General features: G+C 34.5%; 2 protein-coding genes and 1 pseudogene across 4 annotated transcripts; all 3 read right to left on the reverse strand.

Moving 5' to 3' along the window:
• Positions 1-2592: 2592 nt before the first annotated feature.
• Positions 2593-6743, reverse strand: LOC111412371 (homocysteine S-methyltransferase 2). The gene is made up of 7 exons (XM_023043273.1): positions 6364-6743; positions 4758-4814; positions 4444-4673; positions 4010-4139; positions 3428-3631; positions 3218-3289; positions 2593-3054 (listed from the first exon to the last, which is right to left on the reverse strand). The coding sequence occupies exons 1-7, from the start codon at positions 6526-6528 to the stop codon at positions 2899-2901; spliced, it is 1014 nt and encodes a 337-aa protein (XP_022899041.1). The 5' UTR covers positions 6529-6743; the 3' UTR covers positions 2593-2898.
• Positions 6744-7676: 933 nt separating this feature from the next.
• On the reverse strand, positions 7677-12563 carry LOC111412724 (annotated as a pseudogene).
• Positions 12564-13708: 1145 nt separating this feature from the next.
• Positions 13709-23026, reverse strand: LOC111412372 (ALBINO3-like protein 3, mitochondrial). 3 transcript variants are annotated; one of them, XM_023043274.1, is made up of 14 exons: positions 22639-23026; positions 22160-22266; positions 21617-21744; positions 20684-20755; positions 19123-19224; positions 18363-18422; positions 17788-17853; positions 17436-17483; positions 15863-16042; positions 15720-15775; positions 15527-15644; positions 15154-15243; positions 14293-14402; positions 13709-14146 (listed from the first exon to the last, which is right to left on the reverse strand). In XM_023043274.1, the coding sequence occupies exons 1-14, from the start codon at positions 22935-22937 to the stop codon at positions 13990-13992; spliced, it is 1593 nt and encodes a 530-aa protein (XP_022899042.1). In that variant the 5' UTR covers positions 22938-23026; the 3' UTR covers positions 13709-13989. The 3 variants fall into 3 exon arrangements, with proteins under 3 accessions (XP_022899042.1, XP_022899043.1, XP_022899044.1); XM_023043275.1 differs by lacking the exon at positions 17788-17853; XM_023043276.1 differs by lacking the exons at positions 21617-21744; positions 22639-23026 and having other exon boundaries at positions 22160-22240.
• Positions 23027-23339: the final 313 nt, after the last annotated feature.

Consider the following 23339-nt stretch of genomic DNA (forward strand, 5'->3'; position numbering starts at 1 on the left):
TCACCAATTTATCTTTTTTTTTTTTTTTACCACTAAACTTGGTTATAGTTACATTTTATAAGCTTAGCCAAACATGCACTAGTTGGTGGAGTTGTTCGTGGCCTCCCATATTGTTTTCCATGCCATTTAATTTGCGTTAAAAGAAATAAATTAATTACAAGGTGGATTATTTGGTAGGAAATAAATATTGATGCAAAGGATCATGGCAACAAGATTATGATTGGATTAGATTATCTTCCAATTATTAGTTAGGTTCAAAGTCAATCCATAATTTTAAACCAAAATATTTGGTAAAATACGTGTATCTATCTTTATAGAATGAATAAACTCTATGATTCTGAACAAAAGAGACATGAATACATATTTATAACTATGTCTTTCATCGTAAATGACTACGTAAGTGAAAATAATTATCAAGATGATTTAATAATCTATTTCGATAATAATTTATTAAATCAATTAAATCATCGACGAATATAAGACGAGTGAATGGTTAGTATAACAAATTAAGATTTGCCAAACAGGTGGAAGCTATTAACTCAAGTCACAACTTGGAGCACTCCAAATGAAATCAATTCAAATCACGTATGTTCATAACGTGGGGACAATTAAGATTGATTATTTCAACAACCATTTTCAATTATTGAAAGGAAAAGCGCATTTTCAGATTCTCAAATTGATTGGATTCTAAGCTAAATCGCATTTACAATAGAGGTGATGATTCTTCTTATTATTTTCTTTTAAAAACATTTTCTAAATATGTATTATAATGTTTTGTACTAGAAATGAAAATAAATAAAGCAAATTGTCAATATCAAATGAACTGTACGCTTACAGGGGGGAAAACACTGTAGCCGTTTGTCTGCTGACGACTGACGAGAAGACTCATGCAATCGCGTAAACGTATAATGTGTGATAATACTAAAATAGTTAAAAACATACGAATATCCCAACAAAAATCCTGACTACAAGTAAATACACACTTTTGGTTAGCTAAAGTTATATATACTTATTACATTAAAAAAATCAAAAAAAAAAAAAAAGAAAGAAAGTAAGAAAGAAACCTATACAAACATTTGAAATTAAAATTTTAATCAAGAAGATAAAACTGAAATTCATAGGCCAAGAAACGACTTTGGGCACTACAGAAATAATTGGATCCAGGACCACTGTGACGGGCACATGCACAAGCACAAGCTTCACATTATTAGCAAAAATTAATTTGCCGAATTGACATTCAGCTGGGAATAAATGTTGGAACAACATTAAATAGCAAGTTCATATCAAATCTGCAATTTAAATGGAACAGAACCACATCCCTACTACTTGTGTAAAACCAATAAATTCACGATAGACTAATAAATTAGAACAAATTTTCTGGCTAATGTGCATTTGGAATGATACTTACCAGATTCTCCTTAAACGTAGGCTTTATGTTCCTGTTATTGAATTATTCAAAGTCCAAGCTTATCGTTATAATTCATTTCCAAAGCAGGATACAACCTTGTGTAGAAATGCAAATCGTGCAAAATACAAACATCAATGAGACTGCCAAAACGCTTTTATATACAACATTGGTGTACTCTATTCTATTATGCAAAGCCCATTAAATAATTGTAAAATTCTATAAACCATTCTAAATTTGGTCGAAAAATATATATTGCAGTAGCTTTTGGATTTAGCATCTAAAATCTACTATTGCAACCTATCAATTTATGAATCAACCCATTATTTTATAATGCCAAATTCAATTCATGTGCGCAAAAATATCAAATTTTACATGGATAAAGGCAAGGGTTTCATTTTGAGAATATTATAAATTTATAATAGGAGGTAAATGAATCATTGATGTTGATTTCTGAGGATGATTTACTGCCTGTTTTGGAATTTGGTGAAAGCTAAAGTCTTATGGCAGTTCTTGAAAACGCCTTCTTTACAGCAGCAGAAGATCTGGAAACCATTTCTCATGTGCTGGAATAGAAATCAAACAAACACAGACTTGAACAGATCCCTGAATGTGAGGGCAGAATCATAGAAGTGATACAAATAGCATTCACTTGCATAAAGATAAGTGGCTCAGCTGTCGTAGAGGAGAAGATAGTACTTTGCTTCTTTTAGCAATGCGGGATGCATTTAGCCTCGTTCCAACTAAAAATTAGATTTTAAGTAGATTTTGATAAAAATGTGAAGACAAAATTTCTGAATTTCTGATTATGAGATTTTATTTTTTTTATTTTTTAACAATAGTGACCAAACGTGAACTTAATGTATATTGATCGTCCACTCAATCATCATAACAATAAGTTGTCATGGATATTGTGGTTGAGGTAGCGAAGAAGACAGCTTCGTTCAACGAGTGTTCGTGGGAGCATGTATTGGCTAATTGATGACGAAGTAGGCTAACACCGGCTCTAGTTAAGGCCAAGTATTGTTATACCCGCCATTTTTGTGTGCTCTAGTAAATCTCTAAACTTGGAACGCCCATTTGTATCCAACCATATTGTTGTGAGATTGGCTCATGAGGTGCGTCAATTATTGGTGAAGTATCATAAGTGTGTTGAGGTCCTTAGATTGGAAATCAAGACGCACTAATTTGTGGAAAAATAAGCATTGATTTAGGACAAACGTAACTTTTAACATAAAAAACGTCATTTCATAACAAAACTTGCAAGTCCTAGGCTCGTGAACTCGATACAATTTGCTTCACTAGAGCCATTTCCCCTACACGACAAACTCTTTTAAGAGTTTTGGAACATCTGAACTACATATTTGATAGCAAGGATTGGATAACTTGGACAATATTTAAATAAAAAGAAAAGATAAATCTTGTTCGGTTTATTGTGTAGTCCTTCCCAATTATTTGTATTGAAACATGCAACTGGTCGACTCTATCGACCATCAAGGAAGGGCAGAAGATCTACTGCGGAGGGTCCTGTAAATTGCTCTGATAGTATTGGGAGTTGTTCTGCAGCAACCACCAACAAGGGACGCTCCTACTTCACACCATTTGTTCACACAAGACACGAAATCTTGGTCTGAAACCCCGGTGTTTTGCTGCAAAAGAAAACAGATGTTCTTAACGGTACTGATTTGGTCTAACAGGAAACGGTTTACCAGGAAATTAGTATCGACACCAAGAGGATAAGGAAAAAAACAGCAAGCAGCAAAAAAATCAGTCTAGGACAATATATCATCTCTTTGAAAAGAAAGAACTTACCACCCACTCCTTCCGATCAGCATCATAACTCTCTCCACTATTTGGGTAAATAAGTATTGGTTTGTCCGTTACCTAACAAGCAAATAAAGATAAGAAATGAATATTAATAAAAAGTTGTTGCCCAGAAACCAAAGAAATAAGATGAAACCACTATCAGATAAGGGTCCCACGTTATAAACAAAAGAACGAATGGCAGAAGATATTTAATACCTTCTTGATGGACAAAATCAGGTCTCGAATAAATCTAGGGGGGGTACAGTTAATTCCTACAGCAACAATTTTCTTGCACGATTCAGCAATGGCTACACACTCAGACAAAGAATCGCCGCTAACCACATTAACACCATCCTTAGAGTTGAAGGACAACCATGCAGGAATATTAATGTCTTCTTCCTCCAGAAGCTGAACAAAAGCCTGGACGAGAACTAAATTGTCAACATCTAAACTAAATAATGGAAGTTTACTGTTAAAAATATTGAAGCTCTAATTATCAGGAACAACAATCAAAAATTTCTTCACTTCCTTTGTTAGGACAACTTTCACTATATCACGATTGTGTGGCTTACTCTTACTTACATTTGAGCAAAAAAAGTTGCTTACTTTGAAAGTAACTAATACCTTAGTCAAAATATGTAACTTCTTTCCAACTATAATCAATTAAAAAACTATTCATTTTAAAAATTACTTATTTACCTCTAAGCGAAACTTTAAGCGTACCAACTCAAGTTTTTTATCTACCTTTGAAGAGATCAAATGGGCAGTTTAGTTAGGATATCAGTAAAATGTTCATACCTGAGCTTCCAACTTGTTTGGTACTGTTTCAAAAGCTATAAGATCAGGACCAGAGTCCGCAAGAACCTTAACTCTTCTTCGATGAAAGGTCTTCAAAAACTCCATATCCATAGCATCTCCATAGCAACCACTGCAAGTCGGCAAGAATGAGTCAGTTCCAACGTGAAAAAAGGAAAATGTTAATTAATTTAGGTGTGTCCACCAAACAATATTCAAGAACTGAGAATGCAAATCGACTGTGGATGAGGTCATGGTAAATTCCATTTTCCAAAATTGGAAAATATAAAATATCAACAAAAAATTATATGATACAAAACAAAAGTCACTCATAAAAAAAGTTGTGTGTGTGGATGTTTACAACATAGAAACCATATCAAAACCAGGTAAAAAGAGATGCATGTGTTGTTACTCTCAAGTATTGGAGTGAAATTCACCTATATTCAGAACCATCAGCTAGATAAGCCCCGTAACTCCCCACGGATGCTGCAACCATGATGGACCGATGCTTGAGAATTCTACCGTCACCAGTATAGTCAGAAGCAGATTCACAACTCCTACTGTAGTATATATCTCGAGCCTCACGTGCAATTTCAACACATTTTCTGAGCAAGTTCTCACTCTCATCTTGAGAAAAGCCTTTAACCTCAAACCCCTGGATTGTTGCCTGTGTATATCCAAAAATGTTACACTTTAATTGATCAACACATACACAAAGGGAAATAGAGATTGTTCTGAATTATAAAAGTACCTGATAAGATGCTGTGATTATTATATCTGCACCAGCTTCAAGATAATCAAGGTGTACCTGTTCATCAAAAATAAAATATGAGCCATGCTAGTATATACAAATATTTTCAGGAGTGCATATTACCTTTAATCTATCAAACGAGCAGGATTCATATATTAAGTCTCAGAGTTATTACAAGTTAAGCATGTTCAGAAATTGTATGCTGCTGGTTACACCGTTTAATTTTTAGCATCAAAGTGAATTGAAATTTAAACCTTTGCAAATCATCGTCTTTTAGCCTGTCAAATAAATGTGAACTATTATTCTTTAATCAACTTCTAGGTGCATGATAATGATATAAATTGCCAAAAGATGAAAAATAATCCATATAAAATAATGTAAATGGGAACTCTTGTGACTTCAAGTCAAACGACAAGTGAGGAGCCATCCCCGGTGATGTAAGTTGCATGATACTACCAGAAATGCAATTAGATTAGAATATAAATCTTTGCCACGTAACGAGTTTTATAAACTACTCATCCCCACATCAATTCATGAAGAAGATCCAATCGCTGAACAAGTTCATAACTCAAGCTATCCGTCTTACATTATTAGTCCTTAAAATTTCATAAAATAAGTTGTGTTATGGGAAGAGGTTCAGTTTGCGGTGGTTCAAAATATATTCATAAGTTACTATATCTCTTTTTGAGTTATCGTAATTTCTGTACATGATGCATCTACAGAAGAAAAAACTCCTTATCAGAACCTTCAACTATACAGATTATAACCAAGAAATCAGAAGAGGAACTACAAGTAAATATTACATTCTTTAGTCCACGCCGCCTTTCCTAGACACCATGCCGTTTTAGTAAATGCAAATATGTATACACTGAAGATTGCAAACATTGCAGTCCAAAACTCATTAATTTTATTTTTATTCCTTATCTCCACTTTCTATTGGAAAGACATTTGACCCAATCCAAATATAGAAATGAATAAGGGAAAAAACTATTAAATGCGAAACCCTACAATCTAAAACAGCTGAGATCCATTCCACCTTTACTATCCACCCTGCTATTTCAGTATATGCCATATGTGTAATAAATTGAAGATAATTGCCACATGGTGGTACAAATTCATTATTTTTCTTTCTTCCTAACACATTAAATTCATAACTTGAAGCTTCAACTTCCCTTCACTGAGCTATAGTAACAAAATATACAGTGGTCCAACTTCAATTTTTGTAATATTATAAGAGAAGATTTAAAGCTGTCAAAACTGACACATAACTAAATACATACAAAATAAGCCCATAAAGAATCTAAAGCAAGAAAAAATTATAATATCTACAAACATTACTTCAATAGATTTAGGATTATCCTCGTAAAATCCCATTTTAACATTATTAGTTAGGTTTTGTTGAATATCAATAGATAAATGTTCTCTCTTTACGGGCTTAAGCTATGAAAATGAATCCGATTCGCTTAGAGGACAAAGAACTTGTATGTAAAGATTGATAGTAAATTAGTAATAATATTGAATATTCACCATTTTAAACAAAGATCAAGAAAACACAAGGAAAAATCTTGAAACCTGAAAGAAATGAATGAATAGAAAAGAAACTTACGGTACGGATGAGATGAGGAGAAGTGAGTAGGCATTTGGCACTCCATAGAGGGTCATTGAGGTCGGCGCCGTGGCGTTCCAACTCCGTCGCAAGGCCGCCGTCGATCACCGCAACCCCGCCGTGTTCACCGAGGAAATCTGACATACGGGCCTCGATGGGTCCCATTTTATATGAAAAACCAAGAAGTGGAAATCTCCGACGAAACCCAGAAGACAACTTGGCACTGTTCGCTAACGGCTCAGTTTACATATAGAAAGGACATGTTAGACAAGGGTTAGCTATTTCCCTAAAAAAAATTATAATATTGTTATAAAATGAGAAGAAAAGAGAGTAGAGAAAATTCAAGGAGAATAGATAAAACTCAATAAATTTTTTTGTATGTATTATTAAAAATCAAAGTCCTATATTTATAGGTAAGAATCAGTGATACAATGGTAATAATTTCTAGGATTACAAGGGTACAAATGTCATTCACTGATAAATTTTAATGGACTTTCCATTTACAACAAATATATATATTTAGGACTATATTACACTTACATCCATTTTCTTATCTAATCTTTTACCTACACTCACAATAGGAGGACGAGGTCCACGGTTCAGAATTTTTAAATGTGCGTGGGGCCCGCGCACATGTGAAGTAGGGCATTGGTTAGGTTATCAAGATTCGGTACATAGAGTTTAATTCATATATATATATAAAGGTTTATTGTAATTCTTTATCTAAACCTCTAATCTTAGTACTACTTTGCAAGTTCTATGTTCTCATGGTTAAAATTAGTGATTATGAGTAAAAAAGTTTTTGAATGAATTTTGTTTAATGGAAGAAAATAAAAATTAATTATTTGAGCCAATTCAGTGTCCTTAAATTGTCCTTGTCTTAACTCGAAACCCATAAAATAGTGTCATGTTGGGAAGTTGCCTTACGGAGAGCTTTCATGTAGAGTGAAGAAACATCCCACCAAGGCAGACGATAATCAAAGTCCGCTTGATTAGGAAACATAGGAGCCAAAGGCGACAGTGTCAAGCATATAATTATCGTAATTTCAGTATATTGCAAGGGTAATATTTCAATGATCATGTATATGTTGAAACTCCAAAAAAACAGAAGAAATTATTTGGTGAGATAGATTAAAAATTACAAAATAAGAAGAAATTGCCTGTTTGACCAACATTATTTTATTTTGTGGTTTGCTACGGAATTATTTTCAACCACACGTTTACGCGATTACCATGTATACCAAAAAAAATAAAAAATAAAAAAAATCCTACTTTTTAACCACACACTCTTAAAAATCACTATTCCAAATACCTTTTTTTCCCTACAATAATGGTTGTCGAACAGGCTGTTATTCATCATACTTTAATAGTTTGTTAATCACCGCATTCCTAACTTTTATAGAAGAATGACAATAAAAAGGACATTTATAAAAGAAATGATGGAACGCTATAATATCCGCAGCAAATCATCGATATATATTAGTCTTGTCATGGGCCTCGAGTAGTGCTGAAACAAAGGCATCCACGAGTCTGGTCTTCTGGTACCATACCACCACCTTTGCTGGTGTCTCTGGCTTCTAATAGCCTCACAACCTCGTTTCCAGCTTTGCATCCCAACACTTGAGCATGATGCTCGCAAATGCACTTGGACAACATCTAGGAATTTCTGGCCTTAAATTCTGTCAAAACAAGAATTATCGTAAGAGACGGCATTCAACCTAAGATTTTTGCCTCTCCTCTGATACCATAATGAAACTGTCTTAAAAAATTTTAGCGCACACACACGTAGAATTGATTTCTTGTCCTTAGTGGGCATGATAAAAACTTTTCATTATTAACACGGTGAAGAGAACCGTAAGTATGGTTCTCAGCAGAGAACTTTTAACAGTAGGAAGTTTTTATTCTGCTTACCGTGGATACAAGATCAAATCTGCATATATAGATCTGTTAAGACGGGAAATGCTCCTTGGAGCGAAGGGAATATTTTCATTTCAATTTATTCCACAAACAATCCAAACTAGGGATAAATCCCTAATTAAATAGGAAAAGTCCGAAGTGCTTAAATTCATAATCCCGAGAAACTTCCACAGGCAAGGAAACGTATAGTAAAACTCTACACCAGGGTAGAAGATGAACCTGTCGAACTTAAGAAGACACCTCTGCAAAACTCAGATCAGGATAAGGCACATCGCAGCAGTATATTTCCCACAAGCATTTTCCGAAACTGAAACTGTAGACATCACATTTCCTGTTTAAGGCTTACCATCAAGGACCTATAATAATCACCAATAAAGTTCTTCGATCAACGAAACCGTTCATTGTAGAACTGCTAATAATGAAGCTTTAAAAGTAAATATTACCTCTGGGGCCATGTAACCAAGCGTTCCAGTATTACCAGTCATGTCCCTTGGATTCTGAGCTTCAACTCGAGCAACACCAAAATCGGCAATTTTCAGTGTCCTAGTAACATCCAACAGCATATTCTTCGTTTTAACATCACGTTGTACGATTTTTTTTGAACGTAGATAACTCAAGCTGCAGAATCAGGCGGTAAAGGGAGAATATATATGACTACATTCAATGATTACCTCATAGTATAGCGCATGTTTGGCTGTGCTTAATATTTTTCTAGAAAGTAAGTTTTTTAGTAGTAAAAGTGGTAACTTAACTTACTTTTAAGCACAACTAAACATGCTCATAAGCAAGAATATCCTCACCCTCTAGCAAGATCCAAAGCAAGTTGAATAACAACCTTAAAAGCTAACTATTTCTTGCTATTCCTGATTAAGAATTTTTTCAGTGTCCCACCAGGAACGTACTCTACCACAACACAGCAAGCATTCGAAGGAAATGAGTTCTGAACATCAGCCAGTGTGTTCTTGGAAGGGATCTTAAGATTCGATGTTCCCATTGAGGCACCAATGAACTGGAAAGCAAAACTCAAATGAGCATTTGAATTTAAACAACTGAGAAATCATCATGCAATAGCTAGGGACACACAAATTCACCAAGCACTAGATATTATGATGTTCACTTACCCTGCGACAGTAGATCGAACTAGAAGCATATTGGGCATTCATACTTTTGTATTACGTCGTCCGTGTTTTCTACGCTATATAAAGGAATCCGAGGGGTTTGTTTCCCAATTTTGTGCAATAAGATAGAGATGTGCAATGAAAACCTAGTACATGTCCTCCAAAAAAATCTGCCGCAGGAAGTAAATGAATCTCTTACTATATATGTGTTTGCGTTTGTATGTCTAGTTTTTTCATTTCATTCATTATTGCTCTCAGGATAGCGATAGGGCTTGATCCCTAAGATATGATTCTGACTTATTTTGTTAACAATGACTTTAGTAATGGACTAATAACATTATGAACCCTGATATCAGACAAAATCGAGTGCACAACATTTGAACCCCAAAATGGGGTATACAAAGGGTACAAGAAACATCTTCGTTTTCAATTCATCATAGAGCATTCCCAAAAAATATAACGGTTTGGCAAAACATATAGATAATTTATAAATGGTCAAACTTGATTCTCAAAAACACATTCTAATTGACCTACAAGTCTACTTATCCACCACTCATTTCTATCTATTTATAAACTAAACCGTTTATAAAATCTTCACAAATTGAGGAAAAGTTGTAAAGAATTTATCTTCACCTTTGTAACATTTGGATGGTCAAGCTCATGCCAAACAGCCACCTCCTGTCGAATTGCTGCCTGAAGAGCAGAAGTTTCAGCTTCTGTGGCAATACCATCCTCCCCCCAGTCCAATACCTTCACTGTGATACTAAGAAACTCTCTAGTTGTCAGTATAAAGTGAAACGTAGATAACTATATGTTCAACAATTTAGAAACTCCAGGTGCCCATTATACAACAACAGATTTGAGCAATATTTTTCATCGGACTTTACACTGTTAAAACCAAACTGAGTAGTAATTGCAATTTGCCATACACACATGCTTACACAGAGTATTCTATAAAAAGCAGTGATTCTTGGAGCAAAAAGAATGATTACTGGATAAAGAATGTAGCGTGCTAACACTCATGATTTCTAGCAATATACGGGAATGCATACAATAATATTAGGCATTCAACAAATTGCACAATAGCTTTACTTTCGTACTATGTTTCTTCAAATTATTTAGGTATTTTTTATTTGCTGGAGACACGTGTAGCCTCTATATCCATGGTTGTAATTTGCAGATATTTAGCAGCAACCATAAAAATACCCTCTCAAATTGGATTCTTCAAGGTAGGAATTGAACTTTCTTTATAAAGTCAATGTGTAATCTACGCATGTGCAAAATAATTAAATAGAAAGAAGGGATATCTTTATATTGGCTATGGATGAAGTTAAAATTAACCTAGCTCTGCCACAATTTCTTGGTGAACATGAAGTCAAAAGGACATTATGAAGAGACCTGGTAAAATCATTTATGTACAAGGAAATCATAAAATAGTTGAAGATAAAACTTTATTCATATAATAGCTTATCTATGTTGCAGTTATTTCTGACAGTTGACCAAAAAAAAAGAAAAAAAAAAAAAAGGGCCAAAAACAAGATACAGTGAAGTTCTCACATACTTGGGCAAATGTATTTGTTTAAGAACTCTATTAATGATAGAGAACCAAAAAATCCAACAAAGTTACTCCATATGAAAGTCAAATTCTGGTAACACGAGAGTATTTGCTTATCGATGCATAAAAGTGCCAGTCACATTGGATTACACACTACTGAATCACAAACTACTAACTATTGGTACAAGTGCAATGTTCTTTACCTTAGGTGCAACAAAATAACCCCTTGGGGAAAAAGTTCTATAGAGATTAAGCAGATTGCAAAAGGCTGACCTTTTCAAGAATGATTAACGCAATTAATAACCTCAACTTTGCTGGCCTTACGTTTCTATGTGCTTAGAGGCAGGAACATAGTATTTGGAAAACAGAAACTGTCATTGTCCAGTCAAGACAGTAATGCACTTCCATATATTCATGAACGAATTGCCACAAGAATTAATACTAAGATCATGATTTATGACATTTCTTGAACAATTGAAACAACACTTGAAATTGGCGAATATGAAGTTGATTACAAAGTTTTGGAATCTGCAGAAGGGCAATTTAAAGCTGCAAAAGTAAAACTAAATGTCACATAACTTAAAGAATAATGATTATCCAAAAATCAAACCAATTCTAGCAATCCATGAGGTCAACACAAATGGTCGTCATTAACTAATGAAACAGCAATTCATCACATAAGGTCTATAATAAACTTGAGACCCCACTATTAATCCATCATAAACTTAGTTCAATTAGATGGGGAAAAGTTCCAATTTACCTGCAACATCTTGGCCATCACAAAGACCTTTATAGACAGTACCATAGGTACCATGAGCTATAACATTTCTATCTCAAGCTTAACCAATTCAATTTCCCATTCTTCACTTCTGGTATGGGATTCAGTATCCATAGACCAAGCACGAGTCAAATGCTTCTCCAATTGAACATCCCAATTCTTGAAATCAATTTTATTAGCCCTCAAAAACACTGTATGAAATATTATCTAATCTTGATTCAAAGCCATCCTCTTCAGAATTCTTGGCTGTTTCAAGAACACACTCATCTGTATCTAAACCTTTGATATCCTTTTTTTTTTTTTTGGGCTTAAACTGAAGAAGAAGAAGCTTGATTACTCAAACAGTACCAAATATTACTGCAGTGATTAAGCTAGTTAAATTAATTAAAAACGCATTGCTCTTTCGAAAATTATGAGCTATACAGTCAAGATTTAGAGCAAAAAGAAGAGTAAAATAACAGCTAGATTGGTTGAAAGACAGTGAAGAGAATGTAAGCCAGTGAATAAGTAGAGCCAGCAAAAAATCAAGTGAAGGCCTTAAAATAATAACAAAGAAAGAATCCAAACACCAAAATGGTGGGTGTATGCGTACGAACGAGTTTGTGGTGTATGTTTGTGTGTGTAATTATAAGCTGAAATAGTATACATGTATCATGTATGCTTGTCTAAATCCGACAAAAACTTGACATAGTATGTTAATTGTCATTTGTAATAAAAAGGACAAATGTCCCTTATAAAGGCATCTTTTGGTAAATGCAGACCATAAATTTTCTCATTTTATCATATGCCTTAGCATTAGTTGATAAGTGATGACTAAGAAACCATATACCATCTACAATTTCTTAAATATTGGTTTGATATAACAAACATGGATGACATATTTGATACTTAAATAATAATAATAATAATAATAATAATAATAATAATAATAATAATCCTTATGTTAAACAAGATATTTAACTTTTTCTTTTAAGTGTCCAGTTTTATATACCAAATTATGCTAGAAGACTATTATATTTTTAATTTTAATAGAAATGTATTGTATTTTCCATATAGTATATATTCATAAAAATTGATATTTGTGGAGATTTTTTTTTTCCAGTAAATGAAAGTCACGAAAATCATGAATGTAATTTTCAACCGTGTCCAAAGTAATATTCAGTATCAGGCTTTTATGTTGTCCCCATCTCTCGTTTGACAGCAAAAAACAAACACGTACGAGGATACTTTTCATTTTTTTTCTATTTGGTTACTATATACAAAATGTGAAGACATTCCCATCCGTATACAAAATTTCAAGCCGTGCATAAAGAGAAAATTATGTTACCAAACATCCATATAGCATCTTTTGTCAATTCTGGGATGCACCTATAATTATTCCATGAGAATTAAGTTATGCAGAGTTGCGATTATTCTATTATTTGCATACTCTCTAACATAATCAAACAAGAAAAAGAAAATGGCTTTTACAAATATGCATATATACACATATAGGTCATTAAAACATCCCGAAGACCCACAGAAGTACAAAAACCAAATATTTCAAATAAAAATATCTCTACTTGAAGAGTGCATGGTTGCATGACCGATGAAATATATTTAAATTTGACCATGCCATTCATTTTTCTGACATTTCTCTATCTATTTCAATAAAAATTGTTAAGGGTGTAACAGAAATGTACAGACAAGTTGAACATTGCATGGTCCAATAACATTAAATGTTGCAAGCTGTGATCGAATCACTTTTCACTCAGGCAGGCAAATTTCAGGCACCCATTCACATCAACTTGGAAAGTGAAAAGAACAAAAAATATTCCAAAACAACATGTGGAAAATACACTTGCATGTGTTAAATGGAATTTAGCACAATGTAAAAAAGTACACAGCACACTTAAGATATGCAATGTGAATCGAGTAGATGCCAATACAAAGATGTGTGCACACGGCACTGTACATGCTACATAATATTATCGAGTCTACCAAACCAAACATATCTGCTTGCTTTCTTTCTGTTATTCGTTAAAATAAAAAATATGTTCAACACTGGTAGAATATTCGGCGACCAGAACAAGATTACAAAGGAAATGTAAAATAGTTATCCATAATAAACCTGATACAGTCGGTAAATTACATTTAACTCCCCATTATTCAGTGAACAACCTCCAGTACTTGTGGAAAGAATGATCATACATTCTATAATTTACACCTTGATTTATCTTCAAATAATAAAGGAAAACATAACTTCCTGATGGAGAAACTTAAAGATCTCCTCTCCTGGTGTTTGCAAGATCACTGACAAAATCATCATCATCATTTTCGGCATCTTTTAGATATTTATCATAAGAAGAATCGTAAGCACTGGCTTTGCGCAAGTGTTTCAAGGCTTCGGCTTTGCGTCCCATGTTGGTTAAAGCACTAAAATCCAAAGCTAACAGAGTCAACTTATGTCATTGGGGATGTAAAATATTAACTTTATCGTGAGTGGATCAAAGAAATTGAATCAATAACTAACGAATGTTTCAAAACCGATTCAAAAAAGGAATTGTTACATTAATACATACCTTGAAAGAAGTAGTAAACCGTCATAATAATGAGCTCTACTTTTTGTATCCTCAGGTTCTTTCAATTGAGCTATTCTTTCTAGGTGGAGGAGACCTTCCTCAATCTTCCCCTACAGAGGCGAATACAACTTATGTAGTAAGTATGATAGAGTTTATTTCCCTCGGAAACACCAATTTCAAAAGGCACCTCTTGTCAAGTTTTTACTATGTCAACTGAATCACAAGGCCTGGAGAAGCTAAAAAATTTGGATTAACATGCACGACATCACTACGTGCCCAAAAACCTTCTGGTAGCAGTGGTGGCAAGAAAATTAACCTCATCGAAGTGGCTATTTATGCACCCTAAAAGATGATACTACGGGTATTCTTGGAAAATTACCCCAAGTTAAATGTGATTACATCAAAATGGTCGTCGGTAATGAATGATCTATTCATAGAACATCTTGAAATCAACAATATGGGCTAGAGTTGAAACTCCACGACAACATTCATTTTCATTTTTTTCCGGCCTTTTGGGTTTCTTCTACATCTATTTGCTTAAAACTGGATCCCACGAGTGAATTAAAAGTTGGTTCTACGTTGGATCTCACCCGAATCGCCCCTGCACATAGACCAAAAATAGAATGCAAGCAAAAGTTCCTAGACTCGTGGAGATATAGAACAGTATATAAGTTATCATGCTGTTCCATAAAAAGCATCACAATGTCTACTTTTTATGCTAGGACCTTGAGCTGAAAGTACTTTTCCAGAAGTGAAGCTTCAATGTGTCTTAATTGAACAAACTCTGGAACATTTTCCAATAGGAATATCTTTTGTAGGGGTTCTGATTTGGCTAATAAAGTTCAATTCATCATGACTTACCTGCCGAATACAAGCAACTCCAGCCCATTGTGATGAAAGAATCAAAAGATCAACATCTTCAACTTCTGTTGGATGGCCAGCGGCAAGTAGCTGAATAGAAGTAGGAGTCAGTTTTCAAGTTAAATAGCAGAGAAATTTGTGAGTTAAAACTAGAAGACTATACCAATGTCAAAAGTATTTTAAATTGAGTTTCATAGCTTCGACTATCATGACTTACAAAAATAAATCTATGGGGTTCCAAGGGATAAGGAGGCATCTTTAAATTTTTTATTGATTTAAGAATGGGCACAAATGTTCATCACAACAAACGCAGATAGTCTATTCAATGTTTGTTACTCCAGAAAAATCTGCAACTTGTCATAAAAATTAAGACCTTCGAAATTGAACTTTCTAGGAACTCAGTAGCCTCAGCATGTTCTTCCTTTTGTAACAGTATCTGTCCCATAAGAAGCAAAGCTCTTACATACCCAGGATCCTTCTCAAAAGCAAGTCTGCAATTCATATATTAATGTATGAGATATAACCATAAAAAGAGAAGTCAGTCGTATAAAGAAGAAAGGAGTAACCTTAGCAAAGGTATCGCCCTGTCTTTATGTCCGTCAGTTAAGACTTTGACAGAAAGCTGTTAAAAAATTCCAAATAAATTAATGAGATATTGGTATGACAGTCAAAACATTGTAAAGGTAAAAGGTTTATTAATACCACTTACGGCAACAAGCTCTTCAGGAGATAGGTTTTGAACAGAGATTTTTCCCCCCTTTGTTGATATAATATCAGTTTCCGCTACTCCAATTTTCTCCATTTCTTTGTTACTTGTAGCTACTGCAGAAGCTTCCTTTACAGGTAGCCCTAACTTCTCACGTATGTTGGGATGACCAAGACATAATTGCTGCAAGTTAAAAGAAAATGGAACCAATGAACTGCAAAAAAAGGGAAAAAAAAAAGATGTTGAAGCAAGATAGTAAAGAAGCTCATAGTTGATTCCAACAGACAAATCTCTGAAAATGAATGCTAAGAATCATGTCAATAATGGTAGGTGGCCTTTCTGACAGCCTCAAAGAATTTCTTCAGTGGATCCAACTGGTTTGACATCTCACTACCACCATTTAATGTCCAAATGTGCCTCCACTTTCAAGCACATAAATTAGAATGAGTTTGACGACATTTCTCATTTATTTTATTGATAACTTCAAATGGATTTTTGAATGTAAATGTAAAACCGATTCTATTTTGATAACTGACATTCTTTGTGCAACAAAGCTGGGACAGATGGCTCCTCAAAGGCTAACCCAGGAAAGGACTGGCCAGGAGACTGCACGGAATGAATGCAACAATGGGCTGCAGTTCAACATACACTTTGGACCATGTTGTTACACAACAAAATTTCCTCGTCCATGTCCATACCGCTTAGACGAGGATCCTAACTTAAATAGAAACCACCCAAAGGTAATGTTTGTCTACAATTTTGTCAGATGTATGACAGTTGCAAGGAAAGAACTATTAACACATACCACCACCATCATGTTCTATCCAACATCTTCCACTTTGGCTGCGACTAGGATTACCGGCACATCCTGGATGCCAAAAATTCTCCAGTGGTAAATTCTAACTTAATAAAGCCTACGCCTGATACGGATAATGTATAAAATATTTAGCCTCATTTACAATATAGAAAAAAAAAATAAATAAATCCCATAAACTCAAACTTGACAGCTTTCTCAATATTTATCTCGGGGGGCTATTAATCCTCTAAAGACCATGCTCTTGCTCCCACCCCCAACCCACCAAAAAAAAATAAAATATTAATGAGCAAGTCTGTTTGGGCAGTTTATACCACGGATGCTTCAAAATCACAGGTGATAGTAGAAGGAATCTGATTCTATGACGCCTAAAAGTAACTAAACGAGGATTAAATTAGGTTGGCAATGAGAGAGGTAAGCCTGTTTATAATTACAAAAGCAGATATTTCATGTCATGTGGGAGATAGCCAGTACCAAGATCTGATGATGATTTAGTGAGAGTTCGCATCAGTGACATAACATTAGAAGCTTATAAAACTAAAAAATTACAAAAATAGTTTTTGTTCAATGTCATGTAAAGCCATTGTGAATCTGAACATCAATTGATTAAGAATTAAATAATTCAAGGCCAGTACACGGTGTAGACGCCATAGTTAGTATGACATCCAATTCAGGATACTAGTAACAAATTCGTCATCAAAATGTCAATGGATTTCATGGCATCTTTATGTTGGAAACACAAAACATAATAATGGTACAGACCTGTATCAGAGTTAGAGAACTATTTGTAAGCCAGTAAACCAAACTTCCCTGCGAAGAATGAAAACAGAGATCAAGTCCAAACTGTGCTACGAAGGTTGGAAAACATGACGGTAATTTGAGGATAGGAACACACACATATGTACATGCATGTATACGAAATGAAGGTTATAGATGCTTCAATTCTATCATTTCTGATCATTGCAAGAAAGAGGAAGAAACCAAAGATCATATGTCACAATGTTAATGAGGGTGGCAAGTCCTGAATGTAAGTGATCCAAATGCCACAATCTGGTATCACAAAATTAAGGGTACAACTTACCCACAGAAATGTAAAGATAGAATTTCAACTTACTTGGGGAACATTGAAAGTAATGAACATAATAGGCATTGTCAGCAGTTGCAAATAAATCTTGTAATACTACAAGGCAAAAGAAAAAAGGATCCAAATGTTAGCATTACTGAAAATATGTCGTGAAGGAAATCATTAATAGAAATCTTATCGTTTTGCTTCTCCTCTCCTAATGCGGACTTCACATTTGACCTTAAATATCTTTTCTTAGACAAGAACTTCACAATTATCAGGATGCAGTATTTGGTGAACCAAAACTGATATGTAATTTAGGGAGATGCTCCGCATCTTTTCTGAAATATTTTTGGTATTATGTTCAAACCAAATAAGGATGCTATAAAAGTTGAATGTTCTCGTCACTGAAGTCCACTTTTCTGGAGAAGGGTGTGGAAGCTATAATCTGTTAGCTTATAGAATGAGGACCAGTGAGTTAGATAGCTGCTTCTGATGGATGGGCAGTGTTCATTGCAGATCTTCTACAAAATCTAAAGGCTCCAAATGAGGAAGGGACGGCACAGGGCAGGGTGGAGAAAGAGAGAGAGAGAGAGGGAGCACATGTATAAATTTTATGAACCCACCTTTGCCAGTGTTCCCACGATGCCAGGCAACCTTTGGAGTGAAGATTTTTGAAAAGAAATCTGAAAATTTGTAGAAGAAAAGCTTTAATATACATTCATATATTAATCCAGCAAGAACTAAGATTCAATGCTCTAATGCAGAGGACACAGGCAAGAAAAGTATAAATTAACTACATGTCAGATCACAGATCAGCAGTTTCAGTAACAAAATCTACAGGTTTGGTACTCTCAGACTATGAAATATTGTGAAAGAACACCCCAGAGAAATTCATAACAGGAAAGAGGAAACTCAAAAGGCATCCAATAAGAAGTCAGCATGCAGAGTAGTGATCATGCACTCCGGTAAACAGAATCACCACTTCCAGTTTCACTCATAGATCTAGAGCATGCTTTTTAAAAGTCAATCTGTACTTATTTTCCAAAAAAGTACTTTCAATATTTTTCAAAGCTAGGCGAAACATGCTCTAGTTAGGTAAATTATTGCACAGCAGATTAGAAATGTTCAAATCAAGTATTAATCTAAACTTATACAATGTTTGACCAAAAGCAGGAAAAATTACACAAAGATCCAAAAAGTTTTATTTCATTCAATCGAATGGAAAAGGAAAAGTTCAAAACAGAAGCCACAGGTTTTAAAATTGGAGAAGCGAAGGATCCTTGGGTCATTAACATGGTGCATGCCACTAGGCAATAGAACACCACAAACGCGTCTACCACCACGAATCTGGAAGCATTCCTTAAAATATACAAAAGCTTCTACCTGAACATTAGCGAAATGTAAACCGGCAATCATTAAAGGGAAGATTGGCCCTAAACCACCATGTGGATATTCAGTCAAATTCTGAAACCATAAAGTTCCTCCCTGTAAAATAAAACCTAGTGGATTACTTGCCAGCAACACAAAAAGAAATTTGAAGATGATGATCAAAATTCTAATTAAAGTAAAAACCATCAAAGCAGCAGAACATAGGAAGATACTTAATCATAATAGCATGATTCATGATTTTTCTGATTATTGCAAGTTGGAAAAATACGATAGAAAACACGACAGAAAGAATTCAAAGAGTTAAATACAGTTGACTTCCTTGTTTGTGATTGTTACAATCCAAACCTTAAACAGTGGTCCAGCTGATGAATACTATAAAGACTCATCAAGGAAGCAGAAGACATGTGATTGTTGTATCTCTGAATCAAAACATATTAAAAGGCACTTAAATCCCAAAAAGGGCATCCAATCCTAACATTTCACAATATGCTAGGCACTCAATCCAGATGCTCAAAGCTAGTCACTGAACTCTGCAAATAAACTTAAGTGTCAAGAGCCTCAAATGATTAAAATGGTACCACGCTCAGCATGCATACCAAATTGTTATCCAGTGGACAAGGCATGACAAAAGAATTAGTCAGAGATCATTTTCATAAGATCATTAAGATAGTTCCAGCATTCCAAATTGTAATATATCATTTTTAAATATAACTTACTGCTTACAAGCACTGGACCACACTAACAAAGAATACCATACTTTGCACACTCACACATCACGTTGAACTAGGTTGGAAATAGCAGTTAACAACATTTTATGAAGACATATTTTACACTCTTAATCATTATATTCGAGTCTATCAGATAATTGGAACTTTTGGTTTCGTGTTTCAGCAAATAATTCTCCAATAAAGCCTCGTACCCTTGTGTACCCAACCACCAGGTCTCGATAACTTCATAAACCTAAATCATTGAATTTGAGAGGCACATGTGAGTAAACTTGGTTTTATCTTTACAGAAAGAACAGAGATGACCCAGCTGGTGCTTCACTGCTGAACACACAGCCTAATTGGGAATTAGTTCCCCCTTGATCTATGCCAGAGAATTTGGTTTATAAATATCATCTTATTTCATATTGATACCGCTCCAATTCAAAACTTATTTATAACTTATGATGCCCTTTGTAATCCATCAAGCATCACTAGTGGCTCATTTCTGACTGCAATAGACAGGCTGAGATGCTGTAGTTTACATTTCGATGTTGCACAATGAGATGGCTAAAATTGAAAGCATCCTGCATTTTAAGCTTGCAACAAAAAGTTGGCAACTTAAGGTTTTTAAAGTTCAATAGAATGATGTTGAAATGCAATTCACAAAATTTTCCATAAAGGAAGCAAATATACAATTTTAGCTTCTGTTATGATATCAGCATAGGCAAGTATTTTGATAACATGTGCAAGATTTCATAACCAAGACAAGAAGCATTCAGCTGATAAATCTAAGCACCAAAGTCGATATGTACGAGCAAATTATAAATCAGGTATCTCAATTGTCTTACACAATCAAAACCAGAGTGATGCTCCAAGGACATTCTTCGAATGCTCATGATCCACAAGAAAAAGCAAGGGACCTGCAAATTAATTTTAAAAAAAAGGAAACTAAAACCATTACAACGATCATTCTGATGTTCCAAAGGAAGAAACAGGCAAAAGCTAGAGAAAAATGTTGCTTTCTGATGTCTTCTCAGTTTTTTAGTCTGTAAAATAAAAAATGTAGAACCATATTTCCACAAGCTAGTGCCCAGAACATAAATAGGAGGAGCTCTTACATTGCCCTAATTTGCATAAAATGCGGCATCTACAATTCACACTGCAGCTTTTTAAGTTGTATTACCTAATTATTAATTTAAAAGGCACTAACTTTGTTCCTTGTAATCTCTTCTGCTATTTAAGAATAAATAAAAACCATTTGTGATTCTTTCAAGTGATAGCAAAATAAGAGTATAGTTTTCTTCCTATAAAGCATCAGTAAAGCAGCACAAAACTTTTAGGATATTACTCATCTTGCTTAAAATGTCACTTTGGAACTCAAGCAATTAGTGATCATTTTATAAAAAATTAATTAACAGTCATTAACACTAAAATTCAAGAATATAGAAGTTATTCTCATAAAAGATAGCCCAATTAAAAAAAATGAAAGGATGGAGTGCCTCCTCTCCAGCTGCCATTGATCTAAAATTCAATTCTCTTAAGCAGAAGCAACTATGCTGCCCAAGTTTTTTCCCTAAGATGAACCTCTTGCCTACACACCATTAGTTTATATGGTCCTTATAGTAGGTAACAACGGGAGTTGAAATATGAGCTGAAATCTTCAAGTACTTGCATGATTATACAGTCCAATATAATTATGTAAGAAGAAAATATATTGCCATCACTGGTAGGGTAATCAGTGAAAGAATCAACCACTATGGAAAATAGCATCTCCACATAACCTGGACAGCAACCGATGAGAAGAACCAAAAAAATGAAGGACACCCAGTAGCCTGTTTTTCCTTCCAAAAAAGCGTTATTTGGTCTCTGAAACGTTGTCCTGAGAGAGGTGGTGGCAATGGAGGTGGCACTAAAGAAAATTCACAAGAACAAGATAATAAGTTACATTTTGAAAAATCAATTATATTCACTAGAGATTCTAGGGTCATGTACATATATAGTAGTATTAATTAAAAACTAAAAGAGAGAGAACATAAATGACCGTGAAAGTAAAACTAACACTTGCTGCCTAAAAACTATTACACCCCCCCCCCCCCCCCCCCTGAAACCATCACCCCCCCCCCCCCCCCAAAAACCCAGAAAGCTGTATGGCAGGGATTCTAGAGGTGGGGCCATCCAATGGAAGCATAATGCAGTTAATAATATAGAAGAACCATTTCCCTTCTCATTGGTGCCTCGATCCCCTTTCTTATTAGTTCAATAAACGAAAAAGATGTTCCTTGGATAAAAGCATTAATGAATCAAAAGAAAGTATAAATACTTACATTTAGGCAACAGCTCTCCAATCCTCTTCAATTTTTTAAGTTGCAATACAACTAAGGGAAACAACGAGAGTCTCATTATCAATGTGGATGAAGAAATTACTATCCACCTATAAAAGAAGTTAGTCAATTAATTTCTAGCAATTAGACTATGCTGAACACTCTCACAGATAATGCGTCAAAAAGAAGGATAGTTAACAAGAAATAGTCTAACAAATAAACTTAAAATACAAAATAAACGCAAAAGGATTTAGAATAACGGGAGAGAAAAAAGGTTAGGATTTTCAATTCCCTTCCAATTATACCAACTTTTGAGGTATCACAAAAAATACGTGCAGATGCACATTTTGCAACAACCTTAGTACCATGCTAGCTTGTATTCTTTCCAGCAAAAGTAGTGAACTTTAAGAGAAATGATAGTAATTTTATATCAAAACTCAACATATAAAATGCAACAACACAAACTAAAGAGTAGTTCCTACCAAGGGAAGCCAGTGAAATCGTGATAAGTGTCCAGAACCGAAATCAGGGCACGAACCGGAAGAATAGGCTCCCCTGAATCGGAGAGATCGCGCTGTGCAGAGAAGGAGCAAGAGAACAACAATTGGGGGTTTCGAAAGTAGAGATTTTGATAACCATGATGGCGATTATGCGATGAGCTGGAGAATAAGGAATTTGAAGGAGAGGAGGAGAAATGAGTGTATAAATGGAAGAGTGATGGTGGAAATGGTAGAACGCGACGACGTATTTTTGTTGCCAAGAGTCTTGCTGGTATTGACATTATTCACTGCCGGAAATTGCAACGAGTGCTGCCATGAAACGAAGGGCCAACGCGAATGAACCATTTCTTGAAATTAATAGATTTTAAGGGTTCACGGAGAAAATTAAGAAATTTAGGGCTTATGACTTGTAGCAAGGTTTTTTCAACAGAAATCTCATTTCATAAATTATATTGGGTTTACTATTTTAAAAATCAAATATTTTGTTAATTAATTAACATATTTTAAATATTAATAATTATATTTCAAAATTAATATACATATTCATCCTACCCAACCATACATACCAACAAGGATGGAACCAGACAATTTAGGTTAGGGGTCGCAAATAAAATTTATAGGGTATATTCTAATAAAAAAATATTTAAAAAAATAGCTAAACAATTTTTTTTTCCCCAAAATCT

The sequence above is a fragment of the Olea europaea genome, chromosome 16 (genome assembly GCF_002742605.1).
Source record: "Olea europaea var. sylvestris chromosome 16, O_europaea_v1, whole genome shotgun sequence".
Lineage (NCBI taxonomy): Eukaryota > Viridiplantae > Streptophyta > Magnoliopsida > Lamiales > Oleaceae > Olea > Olea europaea.